At 37.0% G+C, this 24,704-nt stretch overlaps 1 protein-coding gene across 3 annotated transcripts in view; it reads right to left on the reverse strand.

Annotated features, from left to right (window-relative positions):
- Positions 1-1,534: 1,534 nt before the first annotated feature.
- LOC117345113 (probable cation-transporting ATPase 13A3) overlaps positions 1,535-24,704 on the reverse strand; it is a 42,411-nt gene continuing 19,241 nt past the window's right edge. Inside the window, exons 23-30 of one of the 3 annotated variants that reach the window (XM_033908069.1) lie at positions 23,545-23,697; positions 22,751-22,847; positions 19,092-19,164; positions 18,392-18,542; positions 4,487-4,632; positions 2,936-3,024; positions 2,509-2,592; positions 1,535-2,167 (exon numbers count right to left, since the gene is read on the reverse strand). In XM_033908069.1, the coding sequence (XP_033763960.1) occupies positions 1,892-2,167; positions 2,509-2,592; positions 2,936-3,024; positions 4,487-4,632; positions 18,392-18,542; positions 19,092-19,164; positions 22,751-22,847; positions 23,545-23,697 (1,069 nt within the window). In that variant the 3' untranslated portion in view covers positions 1,535-1,891. Of the gene's footprint in view, positions 2,168-2,508; positions 2,593-2,935; positions 3,025-4,486; positions 4,633-18,391; positions 18,543-19,065; positions 19,165-22,750; positions 22,848-23,544; positions 23,698-24,704 lie in introns of those variants that run through there. The other 2 variants (XM_033908071.1, XM_033908072.1) reach the window with 2 other exon arrangements.

The raw sequence follows: 24,704 nt of genomic DNA on the forward strand, positions 1-24,704 counted from the left end.
CATACAATGAATAATGTAATAATACTATACTGACACTGAATGTAGTAGGTATAATTATACATACAGATGTAACCACAATACATGATATACTATAGTGATTTAGACTACAATAACTTATAGAACACCTTCATATTATAACACTGGCGCATTAACCTTTATACCGTTCGTAAAGCTAGCTTTATGACCAATGTCAGCAACAAAACCTTTAATAGAATGCGATAGATTGTTTTAATGAAAGTTATGAGGCGATAATAACAATTGAAGAGCTGAATCTGCAGGGTTTCAAAATACAGAATTTAAACGAATCAAAATATATTTTGATGTATGAGAGAATATGGTTGATACACTAGTAGAACAGAATAAGCATTTGATAAAATATGGCAGAATGTTTATGATAGAGAAGCATTGAATCGGCAAATGCAAGTTGATGTTAAAAAACTGCTTTACGATTTATAATAAAACAAGCATTCAACAAAACGCATTATTACATATCAGTATATCGTATTCATCTTTGTATACAAGTAGTTTATTTACACTATTAACATACAATTATACATATCGTAAACAGTTGAATACCGACTTGAAATGGTATTCATCAGTAACAAAGGAAGATGTGGCTATTTTCGCAGGGGGTTAATTTCGATATGTAAATTATACGCGTGGGGGTAATGTTCGCGATCGATCCACCTTCCTTTATAGTTTGAGAGTACGCAAATTGATATCAAAATAACACGCGCGGGGAAATTTTTCGCAATCAAACGACTCCGCGTAATTAGCATAAACTTCCCCCTCGCGTAAGGTTCCAATTTTACAATAGTATGATCAAATAATGGACATTCATTTTTTACTATTATTTGGTCAAGCAATTATACCACTATTTCAAAACTGAAGTTTCCCAAATCTTTGCCTGGGTAGGGAAGGTATGGGATTTACATTACATGGGAAAATAATGTGAATGTCGAATACACAATCAGGTATGACTTTATAGTTCTGATGACCCTGAGACCGCACTTCCCTAGCACTTAATAGCCTTTGATTGTCAGCGAATGACAGCTGTCTGATGTTATGACTTCAGGAGGGTCAGTAGACTCTAGTCCTTCTGGACTGGTGTCGAAGATGGCAGTCTCTATATAAAACACTTCTAAGCGTAAATGTCAGAACTTTCATCTATATTTGGACGACGTCATTGTTGATAGGATACTGGTGAACGGATATGTTAGAACGTGTGCCAAAATATGTTTTCTCATGTCGGTAAAGGTAAACTCGTGACCTCCACAGTGTGACCTTGTGATTCTAATGACCCATATCCGTTGGGATGATGTGTGGTTGTTTTTTTCATGTTAAAATAGTTCACTTAGGAAATTCTTATAGCTGTAATTTTTGAAACTTTGCGGGAAGGTAAAATGTTGGGACTTTACTTACGATCCCCACGGTTTGGTTAGCTATATTGATGATAATGCGTTTTATATTTTGCAAAATTAAATTGTTATTTCAGGAACAAGATGAACGTATCAATAACAACAGAAGCAAGAGAAATCTGAAGGGATATTTAATTCGTGATTTGTAACATTATATAAAATTGTTTTATAGCCAGTTTAACGATACTTTAATATAATTGAACATAGCCGTCTGTTTTACCGAGCCTCATACCAGATACACCTAGTTGTTGTGTTCCCTTACGTTTTAGCCTTGGCCGCAGTGTTTATATATAGATATATATAGATATATATAAACAAGGAATGGTTGTACAAACCTGGAAATTCGTTTTGATTCATATGCAACTACAATTTACTTAGCATGTAAGTAACAGTATTTGCTATTTCTGTGTAAATACAATATAAAACATTTGTAAATAACCATACATATCAAAATTTGTAAATACCCATACATATCAAAATTTGTCATTGAAATTCTTAATATAACCATCCACATTTTGTCTCCTATCACATCCGTTTGTCTCGTTCTGGATTGACATACTTAAGTCTAAAGCTTTGGTATGTGGCTTATTTTTAGCTGATATAATTGGTTGTTCATGATTAATTAAAGGCCAATCATCATGCATCATTTCCTCCTCAAGTAAATCGTAGGTGTGGCGAGAGCCAATCAGACAATCTTCAATCTTCTCCTGAAGTTTGTAGCTGATTAGCGTCTGACTGAGAACATAGTCCTGAAATCAGAACAGTATTTTAATCAAGACTTGAACGATATATAATATACATAAACATGTAATTATTATATAATCACGTACACAATTATGTCTCAAATATCCCGGTGATAGATGCAAAATATTCAGAACATAATTTCTTTTTTTGCTTTCATCATTAATCAAAAGGCAATTGTTTTCACAGCTGACGTGTCATACAATAAGAGATACAGACGGTATATAATAATCCCCTGCTGGTCAAGAAATCTTGAAATGGTCAGAAATTAGCTCTATATGCATCAGACACTATTCTATTCCATTGTTGTTTTGTTTGTTATGAAATAGCTTGCAAACATGATGATTACCTCCAGCATAAGACAAATGAAGAAATCCATCAACGCCAGACCTACATACATTAATCTGTAGGGAACTGATGGAAACGGCTTCAGCTGCGAATCCCAAAATATCATTTTGATAGTATACATGTAATCATGTGAAGAAACCATTCTCAGCTATCAGCTATTTAGGGTTTAGAATATGTTTCCGATAAGATTCAGAAAATGAATCAAACTGTACAATAAAAAGTGATTATCGCTAAAAAAAATAATTTGTTTTCCATTTACACCAAAAATGAATTAATACATCTATAAAACCTACTTTATTTCTGTTGTGTTTTGGGGAATGTCACATTTAATTCAAAGCAACATAAACAATAAACAAAGCGAAAAAACGTCTTGTTCACAAAACAACTGAGTGCTCACATATCCTCGACAATATAACAAGTAAACAGACCTCAAAAAACTTGATTGCTCCTTCTCCTGGATACATCGTCAGCCATATTGTCACCGACGTACACATCAGGATGTTTAACAAGAACAAGTCTGAAGGATAATTACAGTATATAAATACTATATGATTGTTAATAATGATCATTACAATGCAGACATGATACCTTGTAGGTAGGGTGTTAGAATTATACCTGCTGTCCTCAATACATGAATGTCAGATACGACTAAATGTGGGATTTAATATTTTCTCTTATTTCTGTCTTACATTCTTCTTTATAATGTCTCTTTAACAATGCCGCATTTTTGGTATTTAGTTGAGCTACCATGTGGTAGGTTATTAAACAATACAAAACAAATCAGGGTTTTTATAACGATAATTAATGTAATAACATGGTTATAACAAGAGGCCCAGCGCGCCTGCATATTTCAGAAATTATTGCAAAATACAAATTGTACTCTTATTTAAGCTATATTACGCCCCCCCCCCCCCCCCCCCCCCCCCCCCCCCCCCCCTATTTTTGAGTTGTCTCTCAAAGTGGACTAAATCCCGTCATTCTTAACAAAGAAAAGGAATATTAAGTATTGTTTGCTTTACTCCCCTATACGACCCCTTTCCTCTCGCCCGAAGAGTGTCACATCCTCCGTTAATACATCATTTGCCCTATTAGACAATTAGACTATTTCCCCTACTGGGCCCCGCCCCTCCTACCCAAAGGGAGCCTCAGAGTATACAACAGTAGATCTCCTTTCTCCAGGCCGTAAGTATTGTTATAACAGCATAATTTAATTTTGCTTGTAACAAGCATTTTCATTGGTTCAAAAAATTATGTTATCATCTCATAACATAAAAGAAATAAACTGTGACGTCAGCGGAGTAATCGTTGTTCACGGGATTTTGTATTTATCAATGCGTTTTTAAATATCTGGAGCAAAATAAACATGGTAAACTTAATGAAAATATTTCTTATCGTTGTTAATTAAATTATAAGGGTTAACTGTAATATTCTTTTTACGTTATTGAGCAATAACACAAAAAATTGGGGTGTACTCTTTTCATAAACCGCTTCGCGGTTTATTCAGAGTACACCCAAGTTTTTTTTGTTATTGCTCAATAACGTAAAAAAAATATTACAGTTAACCCTTAAATAATTCAAAATGGTAATTCATGTACAACTATATCTTGACACTTTTAGTTATAACCGGAATATCTATAACAAATGGTTAAATAGATAAACAATTTGCACTGACCCAAAATTGTTTTGGTTAATGTATTTATACCCCTGGTAAAAGCCGGATAAATTAAAATTAGAAAGTTGTAATATATGCAATTTATTTATATTTATTATATGTTGTATCATATTCAACTTTAGCAACTAAAAATATACAAACAGAAATGTTTATGACCAGGTAGTTTATGACCATGAGCGGCGGCGGCGGCGGCTGAATTCTATTTTCGGTAACAGTGACCATGACCTTTGAACGACGAGATCAGTATCTGATTTGCCAAAGGATTAATAAAAGTACAATATAAGTGTTGTGGAGTTGATCAACTTACGATTTGTAAAGATAGATCTTCTATACGGTTCTCCCCTTGACAAAGCTATGGCGAGGACGATGTATTGGTAACACGACATCAAATACACGGCGTTGTTCTGGTAACTGATGTAGTCATATTCCCATCTACTCACCAGCGGCACATACCTACAGGTAAAACATAACGTTTATCATACAGGTAAAACATATCGTTTATCTGTAATGACAGTGGAGACAGATACCTACAGGTAAAACATAACGTTTATCATAGAGGTAAAACATAACGTTTATCATACAGGTAAAATATAACGTTATCATACAGGTAAAACACAACGTTTATCATACAGGTAAAACACAACGTTTATCATACAGGTAAAACATATCGTTTATAATACAGGTAAAACATATCGTTTATCATACAGGCAAAACATATCGTTTATCTGTAATGAGATTGGAGACACATACCTACAGGTAAAACATATCGTGTATCATACAGGTAAAACATATCGTGTATCATACAGGTAAAACATATCGTGTATCATACAGGTAAAACATATCGTTTATCTGCAATGAGAGTGGAGACACATACCTACGGGTAAAACATATCGTTTATCTGTTATGAGGGTGGAGACACGTACTTACAGGTAAAACATATCGTTTATCTGTAATGAGAGTGGAGACACATACCTACAGGTAAAACATATCGTTTATCTGTGATGACAGTGGAGACACGTACCTACAGGTAAAACATATCGTTTATCTGTGATGAGGGTGGAGACACATACCTACAGGTAAAACATATCGTTTATCTGTAATGAGAGTGGAGACACGTACCTACAGGTAAAACATATCGTTTATCTGTAATGAGGATGGATACACATACCTACAGGTAAAACATATAATTTATCTGTAATGAGAGTGGAGACACGTACCTACAGGTAAAACATATCGTTTATCTGTAATGACAGTGGAGACACATACCTACAGGTAAAACATATCGTTTATCTGTAATGAGGGTGGAGACACATACCTACAGGTAAAACATATCGTTTATCTGTAATGAGAGTGGAGACACATACCTACAGGTAAAACATATCGTTTATCATACAGGTAAAACATATCGTTTATCTGCAATGAGAGTGGAGACACATACCTACAGGTAAAACATATCGTTTATCTGTAATGAGGGTGGAGACACATACCTACAGGTAAAACATATCGTTTATCTGTAATGAGGGTGGAGACACATACCTACAGGTAAAACATATCGTTTATCTGTAATGAGAGTGGAGACACGTACCTACAGGTAAAACATATCGTTTATCTGTAATGAGAGTGGAGACACATACCTACAGGTAAAACATATCGTTTATCTGTAATGAGAGTGGAGACACATACCTACAGGTAAAACATATCGTTTATCTGTAATGAGGGTGGAGACACGTACCTACAGGTAAAACATATCGTTTATCTGTAATGAGAGTGGAGACACATACCTACAGGTAAAACATATCGTTTATCTGTAATGAGGGTGGAGACACATACCTACAGGTAAAACATATCGTTTATCTGTAATGAGGGTGGAGACACATACCTACAGGTAAAACATATCGTTTATCTGTAATGACAGTGGAGACACATACCTACAGGTAAAACATATCGTTTATCTGTAATGACAGTGGAGACACATACCTACAGGTAAAACATATCGTTTATCTGTAATGACAGTGGAGACACATACCTACAGGTAAAACATATCGTTTATCTGTAATGAGAGTGGAGACACATACCTACAGGTAAAACATATCGTTTATCTGTAATGAGGGTGGAGACACATACCTACAGGTAAAACATATCGTTTATCTGTAATGAGGGTGGAGACACATACCTACAGGTAAAACATATCGTTTATCTGTAATGACAGTGGAGACACATACCTACAGGTAAAACATATCGTTTATCTGTAACGAGAGTGGAGACACATACCTATAGGTAAAACATATCGTTTATCTGTAATGAGGGTGGAGACACATACCTACAGGTAAAACATATCGTTTATCTGTAATGAGAGTGGAGACACGTACCTACAGGTAAAACATATCGTTTATCTGTAATGAGAGTGGAGACACGTACCTACAGGTAAAACATATCGTTTATCTGTGATGAGGGTGGAGACACATACCTACAGGTAAAACATATCGTTTATCTGTAATGAGAGTGGAGACACATACCTACAGGTAAAACATATCGTTTATCATACAGGTAAACATAACGTTTATCTGTAATGACAGTGGAGACACATACCTACAGGTAAAACATATCGTTTATCTGTAATGAGGGTGGAGACATATACCTACAGGTAAAACATATCGTTTATCTGTAATGAGGGTGGAGACACATACCTACAGGTAAAACATATCGTTTATCTGTAATGAGGGTGGAGACACGTACCTACAGGTAAAACATATCGTTTATCTGTGATGACAGTGGAGACACATACCTACAGGTAAAACATATAATGTATCTGTAATGAGGGTGGAGACATATACCTACAGGTAAAACATATCGTTTATCTGTGATGACAGTGGAGACACATACCTACAGGTAAAACATATCGTTTATCTGTAATGAGAGTGGAGACATATACCTACAGGTAAAACATAACGTTTATCTGTAATGAGAGTGGAGACACGTACTTACAGGTAAAACATATCGTTTATCTGTAATGAGGGTGGAGACACGTACTTACAGGTAAAACATATCGTTTATCTGTAATGAGGGTGGAGACACGTACTTACAGGTAAAACATATCGTTTATCTGTAATGAGGGTGGAGACACGTACCTACAGGTAAAACATATCGTTTATCTGTGATGACAGTGGAGACACGTACCTACAGGTAAAACATATAATGTATCTGTAATGATGGTGGAGACATATACCTACAGGTAAAACATATCGTTTATCTGTGATGACAGTGGAGACACATACCTACAGGTAAAACATATCGTTTATCTGTAATGAGGGTGGAGACACATACCTACAGGTAAAACATATCGTTTATCTGTAATGACAGTTGAGACATATACCTTTAGGTAAAACATATCGTTTATCTGTAATGAGGGTGAAGACACGTACCTACAGGTAAAACATAACGTTTATCTGTGATGAGGATGGATACACATACCTACAGGTAAACATATCGTTTTTCATACAGGTAAAACATATCGTTTATCTGTAATGAGAGTGGAGACACATACCTACAGGTAAAACATATCGTTTATCTGTAATAAGAGTGGAGACACATACCTACAGGTAAAACATATCGTTTATCTGTGATGACAGTGGAGACACATACCTACAGGTAAACATATCGTTTATCTGTAATGAGATTGGAGACACATACCTACAGGTAAAACATATCGTTTATCTGTAATCAGTGTGGAGACACATACCTACAGGTAAAACATATCGTTTATCTGTAATGAGGGTGGAGACACATACCTACAGGTGAAACATATCGTTTATCTGTTATGAGAGTGGAGACACGTACCTACAGGTAAAACATATCGTTTATCTGTAATGAGAGTGGAGACATATACCTACAGGTAAAACCTATCGTTTATCTGTAATGAGGATGAAGACATATACTTACAGGTAAAACATATCGTTTATCTGTAATGAGGGTGGAGAACTATCTGTATCCCTCTAATATATATACAGACAAGCCAGGTCTGGCAAAGTTTACATTGAAATACCATACGACGAAACCATACGTAACCTGAAGTAACCCTAATCCCAATTCGTATCAGAATATGTAGATAATAAACATCTGTTATTGTTTAGGTTATCAGTCCAGCCATGTATCTGACAGTATTGATTTGAACAGTCCTATTAACTTCCCCGATAATTTCTGTAACACCTTGGTTGTTGGTCGTTTTAATTCATTTATTTATTATATATATCATTATCTTCTTTTTCATTTCTTTATCTTTTGAGCTACTTTTTTCACAAATTCACTCGGGCGGAGTAAACAAACCAATTTTTAACAGACGAAATTTCCACGAGAAAGTTTATACCATAGGACATTACATTTCTCGATGCGAGCAGTCAGTTTTCGTTTATCAGAAAACATCTGACGTCACAAAGACATTAATTGTTTTGACAGATGACGACATACAATATTTAATTCGTTTGTTACAGCCTGTGATGATGTGTAAATCATTCTAATGTAACACAACACTTGCCAACCTGCCATTCACGACAAAGAGACAGTGACAATGAACACCTATCTTACATACGTATTATTTAATTACTCTGCTGACCTAGGGAATAACATTAACGGGCATAGGTGCATAAAAATGAAGACTATCACCTCCTAACTACTGCGAACTGTCAACTGAAGATTAATTTTAAGTGTTTCTGTGGCGAACAAATGATATTCTAAGTATGTTATTGTAGCTATCGGTACACAGAGAAGGAAACCCGCTATTAACTCGCTAATCATATGAACTTGTAAATGTTTTATGACGTTATAAATCAAGGTTAATTGAATCAAAGAAAGTCGCATGTCAAGAGATGAAGTATGTGTGTCAAAAACACGGTTTTTTGTTAATTAATACTTTTTTTTTTTTTTTGTTATCAGAATCAAATATGTATTAACTATAATAGGGAAACTTCCGTATTTGTGTTTTTTGTACACAGAAACAAATTTGAAAATTAAGCTTGTTATAATTTTAGGTCGATTAGTAAATATCACTAACTCTGGTTAAAGCGTGTTACTCTCGTGGCGCTATAAGACTGGTTAAACCTCCGTATTACTCTCGTGGCGCTATAAGACTGGTCAAACCTCCGTATTACTCTCGTGGCGCTATAAGACTGGTCAAACCTCCGTATTACTCTCGTGGTACTATAAGACTGGTTAAACCTCCGTATTACTCTCGTAACGCTATAAGACTGGTCAAACCTCCGTGTTACTCTCGTGGTACTATAAGACTGGATAAACCTCCGTATTACTCTCGTGGCGCTATAAGAGTGGTTAAACCTCCGTATTACTCTCGTGGCGCTATAAGACTGGTTAAACCTCCGTGTTACTCTCGTGGCACTATAAGACTAGTTAAACCTCCGTATTACTCTCGTGGCGCTATAAGACTGGTTAAACCTCCGTATTACTCTCGTGGCTCTATAAGACTGGTTAAACCTCCGTATTACTCTCGTGGCGCTATAAGACTGGTTAAACATCCGTATTCCTCTCGTGACGCTATAAGACTGGTTAAACCTCCGTATTACTCTCGTGGCGCTATAAGACTGGTTAAAACTCCGTATTACTCTCGTGGCGCTATAAGACTGGTTAAAACTCCGTATTACTCTCGTGGCTCTATAAGACTGGTTAAACCTCCGTATTACTCTCGTGGCGCTATAAGAGTGGTTAAACCTCCGTATTCCTCTCGTGACGCTATAAGACTGGTTAAACCTCCGTATTACTCTCGTGGCGCTGTAAGACTGGTTAAACCTCCGTATTACTCTCGTGGCGCTGTAAGACTGGTTAAACCTCCGTATTACTCTCGTGGCGCTATAAGACTGGTTAAACCTCCGTATTACTCTCGTGGCGCTGTAAGACTGGTCAAACCTCCGTATTACTCTCGTGGTACTATAAGACTGGTTAAACCTCCGTATTACTCACGTGGCGCTGTAAGACTGGTTAAACCTCCGTATTACTCTCGTGGCGCTATAAGACTGGTTAAACCTCCGTATTACTCTCGTGGCGCTATAAGACTGGTTTAACCTCTGTATTACTCACGTGGCGCTGTAAGACTGGTTAAACCTCCGTATTACTCTCGTGGCGCTGTAAGACTGGTTAAACCTCCGTATTACTCTCGTGGCGCTATAAGAGTGGTTAAACCTCCGTATTACTCTCGTGGCGCTATAACACTGGTTAAACCTCCGTATTACTCTCGTGGCGCTATAAGACTGGTTAAACCTCCGTATTACTCTCGTGGCGCTGTAAGACTGGATAAACCTCCGTATTACTCTCGTGACGCTATAAGAGTGGTTAAACCTCCGTATTACTCTCGTGTTACTATAAGACTGGTTAAACCTCCGTATTACTCTCGTGGCACTATAAGACTGGTTAAACCTCCGTATTACTCTCGTGACGCTATAAGAGTGGTTAAACCTCCGTATTACTCTCGTGGCGCTATAAGACTGGTTAAACCTCCGTATTACTCTCGTGGCGCTATAAGACTGGTTAAACCTCCGTGTTACTCTCGTGGCACTATAAGACTGGTTAAACCTCCGTATTACTCTCGTGGCTCTATAAGACTGGTTAAACCTCCGTATTACTCTCGTGGCGCTATAAGACTGGTTAAACCTCCGTATTACTCTCGTGCTCTATAAGAGTGGTTAAACCTCCGTATTACTCTCGTGACGCTATAAGACTGGTTAAACCTCCGTATTACTCTCGTGGCTCTATAAGACTGGTTAAACCTCCGTATTACTCTCGTGGCGCTATAAGACTGGTTAAACCTCCGTATTACTCTCGTGCTCTATAAGAGTGGTTAAACCTCCGTATTACTCTCGTGACGCTATAAGACTGGTTAAACCTCCGTATTACTCTCGTGTCGCTATAAGAGTGGTTAAACCTCCGTATTACTCTCGTGGCGCTGTAAGACTGTTTAAACCTCCGTATTACACTCGTGGCGCTATAAGACTGGTTAAACCTCCGTATTACTCTCGTGTCGCTATAAGAGTGGTTAAACCTCCGTATTACTCTCGTGGTACTATAAGACTGGTTAAACCTCCGTATTACTCTCGTGGCGCTATAAGACTGGTTAAACCTCCGTATTACTCTCGTGGCGCTATAAGACTGGTTAAACCTCCGTATTACTCTCGTGGCGCTATAAGACTGGTTAAACCTCCGTATTACTCTCGTGGCGCTATAAGACTGGTTAAACCTCCGTATTACTCTCGTGGCGCTATAAGACTGGTTAAACCTCCGTATTACTCTCGTGGCGCTATAAGACTGGTTAAACCTCCGTATTACTCTCGTGGCACTATAAGACTGGTTAAACCTCCGTATTACTCTCGTGGTACTATAAGACTGGTTAAACCTCCGTATTACTCTCGTGGTACTATAAGACTGGTTAAACCTCCGTATTACTCTCGTGACGCTATAAGAGTGGTTAAACCTCCGTATTACTCTCGTGGTACAATAAGACTGGTTAAACCTCCGTATTACTCTCGTGGCGCTATAAGACTGGTTAAACCTCCGTATTACTCTCGTGGCGCTATAAGACTGGTTAAACCTCCGTATTACTCTCGTGGCGCTATAAGACTGGTTAAACCTCCGTATTACTCTCGTGGCGCTATAAGGCTGGTTGAACCACCGTATTACTCTCGTGGTACTATAAGACTGGTTAAACCTCCGTATTACTCTCGTGGTACTATAAGACTGGTTAAACCTCCGTATTACTCTCGTGGTACAATAAGACTGGTTAAACCTCCGTATTACTCTCGTGGCGCTATAAGACTGGTTAAACCTCCGTATTACTCTGGTGGTACTATAAGAGTGGTTAAACCTCCGTATTACTCTCGTGGTACTATAAGACTGGTTAAACCTCCGTATTACTCTCGTGGCGCTATAAGAGTGGTTAAACCTCCGTATTACTCTCGTGGCGCTGTAAGACTGGTTAAACCTCCGTATTACTCTCGTGGCGCTATAAGACTGGTTAAACCTCCGTATTACTCTCGTGGCGCTATAAGACTGGTTAAACCTCCGTATTACTCTCGTGGTACTATAAGACTGGTTAAACCTCCGTATTACTCTCGTGGCGCTATAAGACTGGTTAAAACTCCGTATTACTCTCGTGGCGCTATAAGACTGGTTAAACCTCCGTATTACTCTCGTGGTACTATAAGACTGGTTAAACCTCCGTATTACTCTCGTGGTACTATAAGACTGGTTAAACCTCCGTATTACTCTCGTGGCGCTATAAGACTGGTTAAACCTCCGTATTACTCTCGTGGTACTATAAGACTGGTTAAACCTCCGTATTACTCTCGTGGCGATATAAGACTGGTTAAACCTCCGTATTACTCTCGTGGGGCTATAAGACTGGTTAAACCTCCGTATTACTCTCGTGGCGCTATAAGACTGGTTAAACCTCCGTATTACTCTCGTGACGCTATAAGAGTGGTTAAACATCCGTATTACTCTCGTGGCACTATAAGACTGGTTAAACCTCCGTATTACTCTCGTGGTACTATAAGACTGGTTAAACCTCCGTATTACTCTCGTGGTGCTATAAGACTGGTTAAACCTCCGTATTACTCTCGTGGTACTATAAGACTGGTTAAACCTCCGTATTACTCTCGTGACGCTATAAGGCTGGTTAAACCTCCGTTTCACCCCCATGGCGTTTTGAAGTTTTGAAGATGGGACTTTCAATACAGATTGTCTTCCGGTGCATCAGATTTTTTTCTAGATAAAATTGATGTTTACACAATTAAAGCCCAATTGCCACGGATTCAGAGTATATTTCCTTACCTGATTGTTTATCAGCTGCCTTTTTTGTGTCAGAAATTTTAAATTAAGATTTTATATTTGATCACAGGAACACCAACAGGATATGTTGAAATACAGTGACATTTTAATTAAATGAAAAACGAAAAAGTCATGCACTTTTACAGATATTGTCTAGCAAACTACCCAATGCTTCTAATTCTGGTTGTACAATGCTCTACAAGTTTTCCTTCCAATTAAAATTCCCACAATCATGCTACATGTATCTTCGTATCGCAATAATTTCTTTGAATTGTGTAATATATACTGACGAGGACAAGTAATCATTTGTTTTAACTGTTGTTAGGTTAGACGCACACTTTTCTTGTTCGATTGTGGTCCACGAACTCCAGATACAGATTCTTCTGTTTTCACGTTTGCTAATGATGGATATGTTTTCCGTTATCATCATTATATAGAATGGACAAATTTAAAGAATGGTATATAATACATATAATCTAACATTAATGCTTATGTAAAATTGAATTCAATGTTATCAATGTATTTGCATACCAAATTAATCAAAATGTGAAATGATATGTCTATTTCTTTGTTAGATTAAACCTTGGTAACAACTTTCCAATCAATTAATTCCATACGGCGAATCATTAATAATTACCTGTGTACATCAGGTAATGTAACAACAACACACCTTTACTATTATCTTCAGAATCATTGTTTGTCCTGTGTACATCAGGTTAGGTTCAGAATCATTGTTTGTTCTGTGTGTATCAAGTTAGGTTCAGAATCATTGTTTGTCCTGTGTACATCAGGTAAGGTTCAGAATCATTGTTTGTTCTGTGTACATCAGGTAATGTAACAACAACACACCTTTACTATTATCTTCAGAATCATTGTTTGTCCTGTGTACATCAGGTTAGGTTCAGAATCATTGTTTGTCCTGTGTACATCAGGTAAGGTTCAGAATCATTGTTTGTTCTGTGTACATCAGGTAAGGTAACAACAACAACACACCTTTACTATTATCTTCAGAATCATTGTTTGTTCTGTGTGTATCAAGTTAGGTTCAGAATCATTGTTTGTCCTGTGTACATCAGGTTAGGTTCAGAATCATTGTTTGTCCTGTGTACATCAGGTTAGGTTCAGAATCATTGTTTGTTCTGTGTACATCAGGTTAGGTAACAACAACACACCTTTACTATTATCTTCAGAATCATTGTTTGTTCTGTGTGTATCAAGTTAGGTTCAGAATCATTGTTTGTCCTGTGTACATCAGGTTAGGTTCAGAATCATTGTTTGTCCTGTGTACATCAGGTTAGGTTCAGAATCATTGTTTGTTCTGTGTACATCAGGTAAGGTTCAGAATCATTGTTTGTTCTGTGTACATCAGGTAAGGTTCAGAATCATTGTTTGTTCTGTGTACATCAGGTAAGGTTCAGAATCATTGTTTGTTCTGTGTACATCAGGTTAGGTTCAGAATCATTGTTTGTTCTGTGTACATCAGCTTAGGTTCAGAATCATTGTTTGTCCTGTGTACATCAGGTTAGGTTCAGAATCATTGTTTGTCCTGTGTACATCAGGTAATGTAACAACAACACACCTTTACTATTATCATCAGAATCATTGTTTGTCCTGTGTACATCAGGTTAGGTTCAGAATCATTGTTTGTTCTGTGTGTATCAAGTTAGGTTCAGAATCATTGTTTGTCCTGTGTACATCAGGTTAGGTTCAGAATCATTGTTTGTCCTGTGTACATCAGGTTAGGTTCAGAATCAGTGTTTGTCCTGTGTACATCAGGTTAGGTTCAGAATCAGTGTTTGTCCTGTGTACATCAGGTTAGGTTCAGAATCAGTGTTTGTCCTGTGTACATCAGGTTAGGTTCAGAATCATTGATTGTCCTGTGTACATCAGGTAATGTAACAATAACACACCTTTACTATTATCTTCAGAATCATTGTTTGTCCTGTGTACATCAGGTTAGGTTCAGAATCATTGTTTGTCCTGTGTACATCAGGTAAGGTAACAATGACACACCTGTACTATTATCTTCATAATCATTGTTTGTCCTGTATACATCAGGTTAGGTAACAATAATACACCTTTACTATTATCTTCAGAATCATTGTTTGACCTGTGTACATCAGGTTAGGTTCAGAATCATTGTTTGTCCTGTGTACATCAGGTTAGGTTCAGAATCATTGTTTGTCCTGTGTACATCAGGTTAGGTTCAGAATCATTGTTTGTTCTGTGTACATCAGGTTACGTAACAACAACACACCTTTACTATTATCTTCAGAATCATTGTTTGTCCTGTGTACATCAGGTTAGGTTCAGAATCATTGTTTGTCCTGTGTACATCAGGTTAGGTTCAGAATCATTGTTTGTCCTGTGTACATCAGGTTAGGTTCAGAATCATTGTTTGTTCTGTGTACATCAGGTTACGTAACAACAACACACCTTTACTATTATCTTCAGAATCATTGTTTGTCCTGTGTACATCAGGTTAGGTTCAGAATCATTGTTTGTCCTGTGTACACCAGGTAAGGTTCAGAATCATTGTTTGTCCTGTGTACACCAGGTAAGGTTCAGAATCATTGTTTGTCCTGTGTACATCAGGTTATGTAACAACAACACACCTTTACTATTATCTTCAGAATCATTGTTTGTCCTGTGTACATCAGGTTAGGTTCAGAATCATTGTTTGTCCTGTGTACATCAGGTTAGGTTCAGAATCAGTGTTTGTTCTGTGTACATCAGGTTAGGTTCAGAATCATTGTTTGTCCTGTGTACATCAGGTTAGGTTCAGAATCAGTGTTTGTCCTGTGTACATCAGGTAAGGTTCAGAATCATTGTTTGTCCTGTGTACATCAGGTAAGGTAACAATAATACACCTTTACTATTATCTTCAGAATGATTGTTTGTCCTGTGTACATCAGGTAAGGTAACAATGACACACCTGTACTATTATCTTCAGAATCATTGTTTGTCCTGTGTACATCAGGTTAGGTTCAGAATCATTGTTTGTCCTGTGTACATCAGGTTAGGTTCAGAATCATTGTTTGTTCTGTGTGTATCATTGTTATTTGTTTAATTTTGTTTAATAACTTACCACCGGTACAATAACTGACAGCGTTAGTGTGTTATTTCATTTGGTTTACAACAGAAAACTAATGTCTATTACTTGCTGACAGAACAAATTGCATTCCCGGTGGGACGGTGCTCTAGTTGCGTTTGCATAAGGACTACTAAAGCGTATCAGGTAAGCACATGTAATTATTCTTACTGTGAAGTGGTACATAAACCTCCCTGGATTCTCTCGTTATATTGTTTCATATGAAATGTTCCATTGAAATAAGTTGTGTAGATTTAAGTGATTTAAGAAAAGCTACAAATAACTTGTTTAAGATAGAGACCACCATGCTTTTTTCGGGGGTCTGTTTATATTACCATATAAATCCGGCAGAGTTTCGACAGATTTGAGACCCTACATATTATGAACCGTAACGACCCATTCTAAGATATATTAACGGAAATACTCTGAGGGGTTTTCGGTTTGTAATTGTCCTTGACAATGACAGATTACTTTAGGAAATTTCAGTAAAAAACTAATTTGATGTCCCAGCCACCTGTTTTCTTTATATGTCTGGGTTTGTAAGGATCAGACACATTTATCAGCAAAGAATCAAAATGATATCTCAACATTTTATCTCAGAACCAAGATATCTGGCCCAACGTCTTACTAAAATCGTAAATGACAAAACAACCGACACCAGAATTACTGTCCTAACTTTAGCAGTATTATATATCACCAAGATGTATCTAATGACGTGTCGGGTTTGTCAACAACACTAAGACACCAATGAGTTACTACTAAATAGTTTGTTTACGACAAGGCACGCTAAAACTAATTACTGAACCAGTATACAGTATATTTAGTAACTAATGTATAACGACATTAAGTTATGTGATTTAATTACTCAGTTTACAGTCTAGGTAACAAGTTATATATATATCTATATATGGAAACAAACTGGATTGATGGACAGGAAATTAGAATTAAATGTGCAGTGTCATAGTTAACAGGAACGTATCTAATTAAGGAGTTATGATATATTCACAGACTGTACTCGTTGTGGCACCTTCAGAATATACATGTTACGTAAGACTTATAACGCAGTGCATTAACAGTCATAAAGGAGCTCCATTTGATGAATATACCAATGTACAATTGTGTTTAATTGGACAGATGTGACCTACAGTCAGCGCGACATATTTATATATTAACGTGTCTAAATTAGATATCTTCTTAAAACAATAAATGTCCGCCAAATAGCAAATAACCCCACACGCCGTCAGTGTGTTCTACAAGATCTTCTTCGTTATCACGTGTTATCTGTGTTAGTTATATAAGGGGGTTTCCCTATCTTTTGTTGACGATTTATCGTTTATTTGGTATGTTCTTTCCCACCGACCTTTCCCGAGTTGATGTTAAAATAACAATAAATGTTTCCGGGGTCAAACCTGTAGAGTATTCTTTGAACAATTGGCGGTGTATAAATGTTACCGGGGTCAAACCTGTACAGTATTCTCTGAACAATTGGCGGTGTATAAATGTTACCGGCCACCGGCTGTTTTCAATAATAAATTACAAATTTTATAAGATATTCTGACGTCACAGATAACCTTGTCCGCATTGGAAATGATATATAGCTTTCTGACATATTACTGACACGTGAAACATATTGGCGTACTACATGTAATGCTGCAATCTGTATAGATAACTGCCATCATGTTGTGTGTTATAATTTGATTTTAGTATATGTCACTCTTACCAATAGATTAATTGACAATTTTCTGTATGATACATTTATTTTAGTATCTAGATCAGTTTTGTATATGAAACTTGTATCTAAATAAGATTTTTCTTTTTGTGGTTTCATTCCAAAATGATATTTTGTACAATATTCACAAAAAAAATTTTTTTACTAAAATAAAATGAAACATTGCTTACTTTTAATCACGTGAATGTGAGCATTTGCATATGTTAGTTGTATATTCACAAAATAATTCATCGACGAACAACGCATTTTTCTTTTCTTTTCCGATTATGAAATCTCCAAGACTTCGTCAATGGCAGAAAAAGTTAGAAATTTCATGATATATGGTACATAAAATCCAACCAAATTTCGGTATCTCCAAATCTCATAATTTGAAGACCCTATTTAACTCGAAATAAACATTCAGTTCCGACGGTAATATATATATATATATATATATATATATGTGTGTGTAAAATATACTTGGTACCAGGAATACTCTGGATATCTCGAAGTTTTTTCATGTGGCTATTGGCTTCGAGATAACGAGGATTGCCTGTATAGCATAGTTAAAATGAAGGAATACATACCAGTCCTGTCGTACAACATGGAGGAAGCAGAAGACTTGAAAACATATCTGGACACCCACTAATGTAAGTAATGAGAGCACAGGGCCAATGCTGAACAGGTTTATAATGGGTGGCTTCTTCACGAGATAATCATATCCTGATGTCCTTCCAACTACAAAAATAAAATTACGACATAAACGTGGTATGCAGTAATTTATATGGTTAATAAAATCTGATTTGTTTGAAGCTTTTTTTCTAAAGATCGATTCATTATCAAACGTGAATCAAGAACAAAATCTGATAACTTTGAAAACCACATTGAAAAACTTTGGGAAGCAACGAAAAAGATTCAAAACAACGTCACATAAAACATTATTACAAATTTATTTGATATGTGGTATTAGGTCAATATAGAGACCGATTTCTGGCGTTCAGAATGACCAAGGTTAAAATAAGTGTATTTCGCGCTATGAACATATTGCTACCATAATTTAAAGAATTATTCTTTTTGTGTTAGCTACTTAACTATTTGTGTTGTAGAATTATCCATTAACATGCTCTAGTAATACCCGGATGTTCATGGGTTGAACTTCAAAAGACATTTGAAAACAACATATTTACCGACAACAACGCTTATTTGGCAAACAGTGGATTTTTTTTTTTCAGATGAGTTCACATATTTTTTTCATATTAAACTACAGTATTGTATATATGTACTTACAAGTAACAGCCAAAGTTGTTAATAAAAACATATCCACGTAAAGGAACTCAAAATCTGACATGTTTTGGGACACCTGAAGCAAACAGAAACGTTGTTATGCATTATTATTTGGTATAAGTGAGAAAAATATGCACATTTAATTATAAGTTTAAGAAAATGAAAATAAGCATGACTTCATTTTTGTTATCAATGAAACAAACGGGGATAAGAAGAAAACATATTTTTTTCTTTATTTTAACCAATAATTGCATTCGACTCTGAATTGAAATTAGTTAATGATAATGCTGTTAACATTCACTTCCAGGAAATGTATTAACAAAGTTACCGTAAATAATAAGTACAAAAAACGCCCTGTACGATAGTAGCTTAACGCTAAAGTCGTTTACATTTATAAATAACCATATAACCGTGATTTAACAAGAATATTATATCATAACAGTGTTTACCCAGTACAGGATACACATGGAGGTAAATAAACAGTGTTTACCCAGTACAGGATACACATGGAGGAAAATAAACAGTGTCTACCCAGTACAGGATACACATGGAGGTAAATAAACAGTGTCTACCCAGTACAGGATACACATGGAGGTACATTGTAAATAAACAGTGTTTACCCAGTACATGATACACATGGAGGTAAATAAACAGTGTTTACCCAGTACAGGATACACATGGAGGTAAATAAACAGTGTTTACCCAGTACAGGATACACATGGAGGTAAATAAACAGTGTTTACCAAGTACAGGATACACATGGAGGTAAATAAACAGTGTTTACCCAGTACAGGATACACATGGAGGTAAATAAACAGTGTTTACCCAGTACAGGATACACATGGAGGTAAATAAACAGTGTTTACCCAGTACAGGATACACATGGAGGTACATTGTAAATAAACAGTGTTTACCCAGTACAGGATACACATGGAGACAAATAAACAGTGTTTACCCAGTACAGGATACACATGGAGGTAAATAAACAGTGTTTACCCAGTACAGGATACACATGGAGGTAAATAAACAGTGTTTACCAAGTACAGGATACACATGGAGGTAAATAAACAGTGTTTACCCAGTACAGGATACACATGGAGGTAAATAAACAGTGTTTACCCAGTACAGGATACACATGGAGGTAAATAAACAGTGTTTACCCAGTACAGGATACACATGGAGGTACATTGTAAATAAACAGTGTTTACCCAGTACAGGATACACATGGAGACAAATAAACAGTGTTTACTCAGTACAGGATACACATGGAGGTACATTGTAAATAAACAGTGTTTACCCAGTACAGGATACACATGGAGGTAAATAAACAGTGTTTACCCAGTACAGAATACACATGGAGGTACATTGTAAATAAACAGTGTTTACTCAGTACATGATACACATGGAGGTAAATAAACAGTGTTTACCCAGTACGGGATACACATGGAGACAAATAAACAGTGTTTACCCAGTACAGGATACACATGGAGGTAAATAAACAGTGTTTACCCAGTACAGGATACACATGGAGACAAATAAACAGTGTTTACCCAGTACAGGATACACATGGAGGTAAATAAACAGTGTTTACCCAGTACAGGATACACATGGAGGTAAATAAACAGTGTTTACCCAGTACAGGATACACATGGAGGTAAATAAACAGTGTTTACCCAGTACAGGATACACATGGAGGTAAATAAACAGTGTTTACCCAGTACAGGATACACATGGAGACAAATAAACAGTGTTTACCCAGTACAGGATACACATGGAGGTAAATAAACAGTGTCTACCCAGTACAGGATACACATGGAGGTAAATAAACAGTGTTTACCCAGTACAGGATACACATGGAGACAAATAAACAGTGTTTACCCAGTACAGGATACACATGGAGACAAATAAACAGTGTTTACCCAGTACATGATACACATGGAGGTAAATAAACAGTGTTTACCCAGTATAGGATACACATGGAGGTAAATAAACAGTGTTTACCCAGTACAGGATACACATGGAGACAAATAAACAGTGTTTACCCAGTACAGGATACACATGGAGACAAATAAACAGTGTTTACTCAGTACAGGATACACATGGAGGTAAATAAACAGTGTTTACCCAGTACAGGACACACATGGAGGTAAATAAACAGTGTTTACCCAGTACAGGATACACATGGAGGTAAATAAACAGTGTTTACCCAGTACAGGACACACATGGAGGTAAATAAACAGTGTTTACCCAGTACAGGACACACATGGAGGTAAATAAACAGTGTTTACCCAGTACAGGATACACATGGAGGTAAATAAACAGTGTTTACCCAGTACAGGATACACATGGAGACAAATAAACAGTGTTTACCCAGTACAGGATACACATGGAGGTAAATAAACAGTGTTTACCCAGTACAGGATACACATGGAGACAAATAAACAGTGTTTACCCAGTACAGGATACACATGGAGGTAAATAAACAGTGTTTACCCAGTACAGGATACACATGGAGGTAAATAAACAGTGTTTACCCAGTACAGGATACACATGGAGACAAATAAACAGTGTTTACCCAGTACAGGATACACATGGAGGTACATTGTAAATAAACAGTGTTTACCCAGTACAGGATACACATGGAGACAAATAAACAGTGTTTACCCAGTACAGGATACACATGGAGGTAAATAAACAGTGTTTACCCAGTACAGGATACACATGGAGGTAAATAAACAGTGTTTACCCAGTACAGGATACACATGGAGACAAATAAACAGTGTTTACCCAGTACAGGATACACATGGAGACAAATAAACAGTGTTTACCCAGTACAGGATACACATGGAGGTAAATAAACAGTGTTTACCCAGTACAGGATACACATGGAGGTAAATAAACAGTGTTTACCCAGTACAGGATACACATGGAGGTAAATAAACAGTGTTTACCCAGTACAGGATACACATGGAGACAAATAAACAGTGTTTACCCAGTACAGGATACACATGGAGGTAAATAAACAGTGTTTACCCAGTACAGGATACACATGGAGGTAAATAAACAGTGTCTACCCAGTACAGGATACACATGGAGGTAAATAAACAGTGTTTACCCAGTACAGGATACACATGGAGGTAAATAAACAGTGTTTACCCAGTACAGGATACACATGGAGGTAAATAAACAGTGTTTACCCAGTACAGGATACACATGGAGGTAAATAAACAGTGTTTACCCAGTACAGGATACACATGGAGGTACATTGTAAATAAACAGTGTTTACCCAGTACAGGATACACATGGAGACAAATAAACAGTGTTTACCCAGTACAGGATACACATGGAGGTAAATAAACAGTGTTTACCCAGTACAGGATACACATGGAGGTAAATAAACAGTGTTTACCCAGTACAGGATACACATGGAGGTACATTGTAAATAAACAGTGTTTACCCAGTACAGGATACACATGGAGACAAATAAACAGTGTTTACCCAGTACAGGATACACATGGAGGTAAATAAACAGTGTTTACCCAGTACAGGATACACATGGAGGTAAATAAACAGTGTTTACCCAGTACAGGATACACATGGAGGTAAATAAACAGTGTTTACCCAGTACAGGATACACATGGAGGTAAATAAACAGTGTTTACCCAGTACAGGATACACATGGAGGTAAATTCAGTGAGACTGTAGCATGCCATAAACTTGAATATACCAAATGACGTCACCAAGGCTGCCCTCCCCTCCCTGGAACGGTAAAGTATGATCACATAACATTCTATCTAATTTGAAATGATTATGTCAACAAGAAAAATCCCTTCTTACCTATGTAATGTAATAAATATATTGGCTTTTTGTCGGTGATGCCGATAATTACACACATACAACGAGGATATGACGAAATTTCTTAAAAACATGATACTGCTAATATATGGCATTTTAAGGATTTCTGGATCATCAATAACCATATCGAGTAATCATAGATGACTATAAAAGCATTATAAGAGGTTATGAGACAAAGAAATACAATACGCTATATTATATTCATATAGGGATTGGAAAAAAAAGAAATTCATATACATATATGTATCTAAATTAGGACGATTTGGAATAAAGACATCAATAACAGAGCCATTTTTTTAATTTTGAATATTTGACAGCTATAAACGAATAGATGCAAATTTAATGGAACAGCCGGCGATCCCGCCAATGCACCACGGCATCGTTAACCAGGTCGTTCCGTAGGTTCAAGTCGTTTCTTATGTTCATTATATCTTTATTTGCATGACGATTACGCAAGACTTGTACCCTTCAGGAATGCATGATTTCATTGATCTAGTACATTTTAAAAATTACATTGCTTTCGACGAAAGTAAAGTTTTTGAGCCAAAAGTTGAATGCTAGAGTGAATTCGTTCGTCTCGAGCTGATGTAAACAGTCTTACCTAATAAGGGTAGGCACACATTCAATGTTGGGTGTTTTGGATGTGAAGGGAGAAGCGACAGACGCCTCCGCCTCTGACAGAGATATACCAGCATGGGCTGTCTTCAGGGCTCCACAGTCATTGGCTCCGTCACCACACATCCCCACATAGTACCTAGTAACAGAGGTAACATAGGATATCACATCCCCACATAGTACCTAGCAACAGAGGTAAACATAGGATATCACATCCCCACATAGTACCTAGTAACAGAGGTAACATAGGATATCACATCCCCACATAGTACCTAGTAACAGAGGTAAACACAGGACATCACATCCCACATAGTACCTAGTAACAGAGGTAAACATAGGATATCACATCCCCACATAGTACCTAGCAACAGAGGTAAGCATAGGATATCACATCCCCACATAGTACCTAGCAACAGAGGTAACATAGGATATCACACCCCCACATAGTACCTAGTAACAGAAGTAAACATAGGATATCACATCCCCACATAGTACCTAGTAACAGAGGTAAACATAGGATATCACATCCCCACATAGTACCTAGTAACAGAGGTAACATAGGATATCACATCCCCACATAGTACTTAGTAACAGAGGTAACATAGGATATCACATCCCCACATAGTACCTAGTAACAGAGGTAACATAGGATATCACATCCCCACATAGTACCTAGCAACAGAGGTAAACATAGGATATCACATCCCCACATAGTACCTAGTAACAGAGGTAACATAGGATATCACATCCCACATAGTACCTAGCAACAGAGGTAAACATCGGACATCACATCCCCACATAGTACCTAGCAACAGAGGTAAACATAGGATATCACATCCCCACATAGTACCTAGTAACAGAGGTAAACATAGGATATCACATCCCCACATAGTACCTAGTAACAGAGGTAAACATAGGATATCACATCCCCACATAGTACCTAGTAACAGAGGTAAACATAGGATATCACATCCCCACATAGTACCTAGTAACAGAGGTAAACATAGGATATCACATCCCCACATAGTACCTAGTAACAGAGGTAAACATAGGATATCACATCCCCACATAGTACCTAGTAACAGAGGTAAACATAGGATATCACATCCCCACATAGTACCTAGCAACAGAGGTAAACATAGGATA

This window comes from Pecten maximus, chromosome 16, assembly GCF_902652985.1.
Source record: "Pecten maximus chromosome 16, xPecMax1.1, whole genome shotgun sequence".
Lineage (NCBI taxonomy): Eukaryota > Metazoa > Mollusca > Bivalvia > Pectinida > Pectinidae > Pecten > Pecten maximus.